We start from the raw sequence: 7,782 nt of genomic DNA on the forward strand, positions 1-7,782 counted from the left end.
CTCACGAAATTATTCCAACTCTGATACGTGCTTCTTTATAAATATATCGCGTGTGTACGTGTATGTTACATATTATATTACATATCGTATATTACATATTATATTGTATTTTAAGTAACAAGATATTTAGTGCGAGTGTATATTTCGCAGAGATTCCAAAAGTGATTAAACAGTCAATTATCCATCACATCGATGCATCTCAATGTTCAATGGGACAGTATTTAGCGTCTATAACATGTTGAAGATAGCTCTTTATGGTGTATCTCGTGGAGGAAATTAATTTCACGAAATTAATTAAACAGTCAATTATCTGTTGTACCGATACGTCTCGATATTCAATGGAATAATTTTTGATATTTATTGTACGCTCAAAATACCTATCTATACTATGTACTATTTTTCCCCCCAAATATTCGCCACAACTATTTTCTGTCTTTTACATTTGCACTTTCAGGATGATTTCAAATTCTACCAATGTGATCGGGATAGTCGTGTTTCGTTACAAAACGAACAAAATCCCGAAAAGTCTCGTGTAACGGGCTATAGGAGGCGTTGGTGCAGAAAACAGAATAACTTTTCAAAAATTGAGTCAAACAATTTGTTTCCTTCCTTTTTTCTTTTTTTTTTTTTTTTTTTTTTTTTTTTACGAGTTAGAAGAATTGGAAAGATTAACAATAGGTGACGTGTAAAGAAATGTTGAAAGAAGTACAATTAGTCGGAATAGCGAAGAAGAAAGTGAAGGTAGCTTTTTACAACTTTTCTAGCTGGACCTGTAACGAAGATTTAAATAACACATTTCGAAGATTTCCTCTAACTCGTCGAGCAAAATTCAAATGGTTCGGTCCACAGTTGCAGACGAGTTATTTCGTTCGAATGAACGTACGAAACGAAAGATGTTTTTACGGCGAGTGTCGGACTATTTTAGCTTTCGAGGCATTGTAAGTTGAATTTTAGTTGCGGTGTCGACAAATCATTGATTCAGTGACAGTGAATTTTCTTTTTCCTGGATGTGATGCGAATGCGCAGAAACTTTGACGTCAAACGTTCCCGCTGAACGAACAGGACCTTCCGGCTGCCATGGATATTGATTTTCCCTGGGCTTCAAGGTTTCTGGAGCAGCTGTACCCATCCAGCGCAGACTCCGGCTATTCTCAATATGGCTGTCTATTGTACCCAAATCCGCTCGTTTTGCGTTGCAACGCGCTCGCCGCCATACACCAGCATGCGATCAATGCGCCAAGGACATCAGCCGATCGCAATTTAAACAGCCGAATTTATTTTCGAATGTGACGCGCTAGACGTTATCAACATGGCCGATACATGTACCGCTGTCACGTGCTTCCTGATCGTCGCGTCTATCTCCATGGTCGTAAGCATCAATGGTAAGCCTCGCATTTCACTCGCTTGGTCGGGCTGCTTAAACCTTCGCCTCTTTAATTCGACGCGTTTCTCACACGTTTCGCCACGAATCAAATTACATTTTTCTGAAATTAGAAATTCGCCGATACGCGTTGTCCATCTTCGGTATTTGCGAGAGAAGAAAACGATTCTTGCGCCTTATTCGTTACGCCGATTTTCACGTCGATACGATCGGAATACCAAAGTTGATCGACTCGACAATGTATTGATCAGTTAGCCGTTGCGACTAATGCGACTAAAATGCGTTAGAAAGGACAGAACGACTACTTTGTTCACGCTGTATTATAGCTTTTTCATAATAATTATTTATATCTCTTCATTTGTTCGTTTTACCTGGTCCTGGCTTCCAAATGTTCGAAACGTCTTCAAATTTACGAATATATTTTAGTTTTCGCTGAAATTGCAGTTTAAACAGCGAAAACTGCTTTTTACGCGTGACGAGTATACTCGTCAAGAGTAGGTAACTGGTTAAGACGGAAGATAATTTGCCAGGATAGACAATGGCGGTATTTCGTTTTTTTAGAATTTTTAATTTGAGGAATTTTTCTTTCAACAAAGAACGTTTCTGTAATGGAAAATGGAAGTTTCTGTTTCTTCCCATTTTTCTCTTTCTTTCTCGAGGTTCCTTTCAGTTACATGGCCCTATTTGTTTTACGAGCAAGTTGCGTTTTAGGAACGTGTTTCGTTGAGGGAGTTTTCACTAGATGTCTGAAGGAACGATGTTTCGTCTATTTATAGCGAAGATCTTCCTCTACGTATAAACTGCATATAGAGGAAAGTGCACCTGTTGAAGCCTTCACTCGTAGGTGTTAGCCATTTGTGTTACGAATCGTGTAAACAACGATCATCGTACACGGTGCATTTAATTCACTTTTCTTCCGTGATAAGCTTCGCGATGAATTCTCATTTCGAGGCTACCTTTTTCATTTACCGTCTTGCCTATGTTTCCTATGCATAAAATAAATAATTCATACTGAATACATCTATTTCTATTTTCTCTTTTTCTTTAGATAAGAAGAAGATTACAATCAACTTTCACAGAGAATTTTTAACATTAGATCGTCCCAAAAGTGTCTTTTATCTTATAAGGAAATAATAGATGTACAACATTTTTTGTTTTAAATTATTTTATTGAATTACGTTTAATCCATCTTATTCTATTGGAACCAGATGTGAAATAAAACAGTATAATTTTTAACTTCATGAAATATACATAGAATATTTCGTGGATATCGAATCTGCAGTCTTGCGTAGATCCAATTGTCGTATAGATGCAAACGTAGTCGTATACCGTCTGTTTAGTCTTCGGAGATGATCCAATCTGTTAAGAAGCTGAAACTCTAGAGGATTGGTACGATTGGTCAAACTTGCGTGGAAGCGTTTTTCCGAACTTGGAAATATTTTTCATAACTGTAGGTATTTTTAAGTACCCGTGTATGATTTCGTTGATTACCTGTCAATGGATAAGGAATACGTTTGCTGCTCTCGGAATACGTTTAATTGAAATAAATCGAAATAAATTTTTCGTAATTTCCAGATACGTTTACGATATTTTGCTTGCCAAGTCTTACCGTCGGACGTATCGCAAGAACAGCAGGAAAATTTGGCGCTATTCGACGGAAAAGCTAAACATCCGAAGAATTCCGTTGTAAATAAGAAACCTAAACCGATGTTTCACCTTATTAGACGATTTCCTCGATGATATCCCTGTCCGCAATCTTCCTAGCAATCTTGTCGACGAACGCGACGAAATTTCATCCTACGCATATCGCCGATATGTCTGTTAAATGTCAAGACTAATATCTATTTATTTTTACAAAAATGTACAAAAATCTGACGTTAATGAAAGCACGACACATTTGTTTGAAAAATGAAAGAAAGGAAGAAGTAGAAGGAAGTAATTTCTAAGAAATCAAAGAGAGAAAGATGCGAAGCATTAAAAAGTAGACAACGATTTGCCCAACGTCTTACGTCCGATTCCTACGTCGATTTTAATAATCTTTAGAAATCTAGGATAAATCACGATTTCTATTAATTAATACGTATTTGTCGGTTGATTGTGTCCGATGATCAGGCCAACTGTTAACTACGGAACATCGAACTCACGCAGCGTCGGAACGAGCAAACGATTTATGGTGTCATCAGTGTGATACAATGGAAGACGGAGAGAGATGCGCCAATCTGACCGGAAACTTCACCACTTTCGGGCACAAGTGCACTGGTGACAAAAGGACCTGTATGGTAATGACAAATGATAACAGCGATTCGAACGCTTGTTGATTATACACAGGTCACGCACGTGTTTCAGCAGATGTTTGATATTTTGCTTTGATCGCGTGCTTTTAAAGCAAACAGAATATAGCAAACAGCTAGCTAAAAGCGATATTAGTTATCGTCAACACGAGAGCGAGAGAAGGCTGTTCAAGATAGAGACACAGTTTCATTTCGTTCATAACGCGATTTTAGTGTTTGGAAATGTTCAATATAGTCGATCAATTCAGTTTCATAATAATTACGTACTTTATTGAAATTGTTTCCGCTTTATAGGAACATATGTACATGGTGTACACATTTGAGGGAATATGCAAATGCAATTTTTTATTTGTTCTTCTTATTTATTGGTATTCAACAATGATATTGGATATGATATAATTGTACAGTTTGTACATACACGGCAAAAATTTTACGAAATCCGTAATCGATATTAACCGACCGAATTAACAATGAACGAACCGTATTCTCTGGAAATGATGCGAGATATTCTGGAAAATTGATATTCCCTCGACTAAAAATATGTTACGTTCACACTCACTCGTGTTCGTTACAAGTTCCAATGTGAAATGTCATACAGAGTGAAACAAGGAATTGTTGCAAATATTAATTTAATTTTAGTATCAAGAATCATTCTACGTACATGTAGAATTCTTTCTCATCTTTTCTTTTCAGTCTTCTTTTTTCTCTTTTCGCTCGATACTATCAAGTTCGTGGTTTAATGCTGCCCAAAATGAGCTCGTACTCGGACAAAATTAAAAGAAATACTATATTTTAGCGTACGAGTGTCTCTTGCGATCCGCTAGGACATGTCATATAACGAACATCGTGAAAGTTTAAAATCTGCAAATATTCCTTTCACGTTTGCTTCTTTCTCTTCAGGTAAAGCGGTTTTCTTACACTACCAGCACCGAAGATTCAATGTCTAGTCCACAAACTTGGTCGGTGGAGAGAAAGTGTACTAACAAATGCGACTCCGGATGTATAGTGGTCGGTGAACGAACAAAACTCTCCGCTTGCACCACTTGCTGCGAGAAATCGTTTTGCAATATCGGTACCGGTGCTGCGAACGATCTGACGATAAGAGGGATCGATCTGTTTCTAGCTTTAGTATTACAAATTACATTAACAATTATCATGTATCCGTCCTGACATTGCAGACGAAGTAACACACGATCGTGAATCATTTTCAGTCGCCGATGAGAATAATTGGTTCCATTAACGCGTTTATACGTACATTGTAACATACACTGTAATATTACACAACAACACGATACATAAGATTTGTCGCATTACCAATGAAAATGCTGTTTTCATTTTGTAAATGTGTACATGGAGTTTCATTCCTTATGTGTTTCATAATAATATTACGATGAATATTGATTAATAAGTGAATAAAATTACGACGATATCGATAATACGAAGCTCAGAAATAAGAAAATAATAATGATGTTCTCGTTCTACTGTCGATAAATCAAAGAACAATCGATAATATAAAAAGGGGATGTTCTTAAGAATACGATGCTCATAATTATAATAATTGCAAATACAATCAAATCTACGAGAATGAGATTTAAAACACTGCTAAGTTATTACTCGATCGTTCAACGAACCAATGTAATTTAAATTGTAAATTTTAGAAAAATTGTTATAGCGATACACTACCAATAAATTGTATAAAGTAACAAACTTTTCTAAAAAAAAAAAAAAAAAAAAACTCATTAAAACTCTCGATATAGTAATAAATACTTTTTATCGATTTCCATTTTTCCATTATCCTCTACTTAATTCCGAGGGATGTCAATGAGAAACATATTAGGTTGTTCCAAAAGTCTCTGTCTGTTTTATAAGAAAATAATAGATGCACAACATTTTTTCTTTTATATTATTTTATTGAATTTTGTATGATCCGTTTTCTACTAATAGAACAAAATGGATCATAATGTAAAACAAAAAATGATGTGCATCTGTCACTTCCTTATAAAAGGAAAGAAATTTTTGGGAAAACCCAATAGAATGGGAATTTTCTCGTGGACACATAACATTAGAAAATTGTACACAACTTTTATTTAAATTCCTTCGTACGATCTCTGTACAATATTCTTTTATTAATTATACCTTAATTTTCTTTTTATTTTACTTTAATTTTTAAGTATCCTCCGATTGGTTTCCAATTATTTTGATTATTTTGCAGGAAGCCAACAATTTTAACGATCGGCATATTTTTCGATACTCGTGAACAAGAGTGTACAACCTGGACGTTTATACACACCCACATTTCTCTCAAACGCACAAACATCCGCATTCCGTTTATAATACTAAAATTTCGCTGGAAACAGGGAAACGCGAGATCGGGTATCTACTAAATCGCTTAAACTATATAGTTTATACCAGCGCGTTTACAGCTGTAACCAATTAACGTAATTACACTGCCTAAATGAAAGCATTCAGTTTATACTCGTGCATTCTGTTCTTTCAACAGCATCCTGGAAATCTGCGTATTATCATTTTCGTAGAAATCGAGAGAGCTTAGGTTGAATGTAGATCCGACATCGTCAAACGGAAAATTACAAAGTTCTTGAATTCCTGGAAGTTTTTAACGGGATATAGGGTTTTGTTCCAATGGAAAACGCATATTCGTTTCTAGGAATCGGTTTTAATTAAATTTCCACATCCGTGAACAAAGGGATATGATTTATCGTGCGATAGCATATAATGAAAACTAAGGCAAAGAATGGAATTTTTTTATTTTTCGCAGAAAACGCGAGACGACATCGCCTTGTTAAGAGGAAATAAAACCATTCCAGGAAAGAATAACGATCGTCGTTAAGCGTAATGTAATTTCTTTCTGAAGAGTCATACTAATCTATCGCCCACGCGTAATGCCTCGATGCTAAGCATCTCTCATTTTGCATCTCGTTCGTTGCCATTCATCTCGTCGTGTAAAACGCAAATAAAATGAAAAGAAATAATTTTTATTCCAAGAAGCAATTATTCAAACAACAATTTATCAACGGATAAGAAAATCAGAAATGTCCCTTTTAATATTTTTAAAATTAATATTAAAACCATCTTTCTCTTCTTTTTTACACTCTTACTTATCTGAAATTCTTTATCTCCTAATTTCGATAAACCATTTTACAAAACGTAGGCTATTGTCCGTTTTACGTTTAACTGTTATGAAATTTTGCAGTCCATTTACGCATAATCTTGCGAGTAAAGTACATTTTGCCAAAAGTAATCGAGCGTCTGTCTACTTTTGAACAATACTGTACCCAACAGCTACTTACAGTGGCTACAAAAAGTATTTCTGTATTATTTCTACTATTGTGTTTATCCCAGCGTGTTAATCAATTATATTAATTGAAAGCATATTAATTGTCCTCTGTCTGCAAAAGCCTTACCGACATTTACACGCTGGATCGTTTAGGATCATGCAATATCTGTTTACGTTCTCGTGTTTTAAAAAGTGTGCTCAAAAATTCTTGAATACTCTTGCAAGTTGCTAGAATATCTTCCAATAATTTTCATATCGATACATGTGAATCTTTTTAAGCGAAGCGGAATCTAAGCAAAAATATGAAGAAAGTGGAAAATCATTTAAAGTCACTGGTCGAAAACCACCCACTATGCAGATGGACAGATAAATTTCGCGTCACTTGATAGTACTATCGTATGACTACGAACTATTGACACTAGTTGAAAGCGAAATGTAACGGCTGATGAAAAGAAATTGGAAAAGATAGAGATACGTAAGTATTAGCATTAGGTTGGCATAAAAGTTTCTTTCGTTTTGTGAGGAAATAATAAATGTACATTTTTTCTATCATATTATTGTATTGAATTATGTATGATCTATTTTGTAGTAATAGAATCCATTTTATTTTATTCATACAGAATTCAATAATAATAACATTATATTTCCTTATAAAACTAAAGAAACTTTTGGGACAACCTAACGCATATAAATACCTTTTCACAGCCACTGTATAAGATTATAAAAGATACTGATATACAAGATATTGTTAGCTGTAGCTGCACACCCACCACGCACTGAGCATCGCAAATATCGAAAGCCCTGAAGAAAATTTG

General features: G+C 35.1%; 1 protein-coding gene and 2 long non-coding RNA genes across 4 annotated transcripts; 2 read left to right on the plus strand and 1 right to left on the minus strand.

Annotated features, from left to right (window-relative positions):
- Positions 1–708: 708 nt before the first annotated feature.
- Positions 709–5,379, plus strand: LOC126928564 (uncharacterized). 2 transcript variants are annotated; one of them, XM_050744194.1, is made up of 4 exons: positions 709–938; positions 1,027–1,382; positions 3,494–3,660; positions 4,573–5,379. In XM_050744194.1, the coding sequence occupies exons 2-4, from the start codon at positions 1,310–1,312 to the stop codon at positions 4,840–4,842; spliced, it is 510 nt and encodes a 169-aa protein (XP_050600151.1). In that variant the 5' UTR covers positions 709–938; positions 1,027–1,309; the 3' UTR covers positions 4,843–5,379. The 2 variants fall into 2 exon arrangements, with proteins under 2 accessions (XP_050600151.1, XP_050600150.1); XM_050744193.1 differs by having other exon boundaries at positions 709–1,382.
- Positions 1,414–3,346, plus strand: LOC126928565 (uncharacterized). Its single transcript, XR_007716775.1, has 2 exons — positions 1,414–2,831; positions 2,957–3,346. It is a non-coding gene; the product is annotated as an uncharacterized LOC126928565 (long non-coding RNA).
- A 355-nt stretch (positions 5,380–5,734) lies between the features above and the next one.
- On the minus strand, positions 5,735–7,776 carry LOC126928560 (uncharacterized). Its single transcript, XR_007716771.1, has 2 exons — positions 7,095–7,776; positions 5,735–6,985 (listed from the first exon to the last, which is right to left on the minus strand). It is a non-coding gene; the product is annotated as an uncharacterized LOC126928560 (long non-coding RNA).
- Between the last annotated feature and the right edge of the window lie 6 nt (positions 7,777–7,782).

Source organism: Bombus affinis, unplaced genomic scaffold (genome assembly GCF_024516045.1).
Source record: "Bombus affinis isolate iyBomAffi1 unplaced genomic scaffold, iyBomAffi1.2 ctg00001074.1, whole genome shotgun sequence".
NCBI lineage: Eukaryota > Metazoa > Arthropoda > Insecta > Hymenoptera > Apidae > Bombus > Bombus affinis.

What these genes read in the sequence shown, in the direction of transcription:
- LOC126928564 (XM_050744193.1), top strand. Translation starts at nt 1,310, where the DNA reads ATGGCCGATACATGTACCGCTGTCACGTGCTTCCTGATCGTCGCGTCT. An exon ending in CATGGTCGTAAGCATCAATG is followed by an intron (nt 1,383 to 3,493) that starts GTAAGCCTCGCA and finishes TCCGATGATCAG; the next exon opens with GCCAACTGTTAACTACGGAA. An exon ending in GTGACAAAAGGACCTGTATG is followed by an intron (nt 3,661 to 4,572) that starts GTAATGACAAAT and finishes CTTTCTCTTCAG; the next exon opens with GTAAAGCGGTTTTCTTACAC.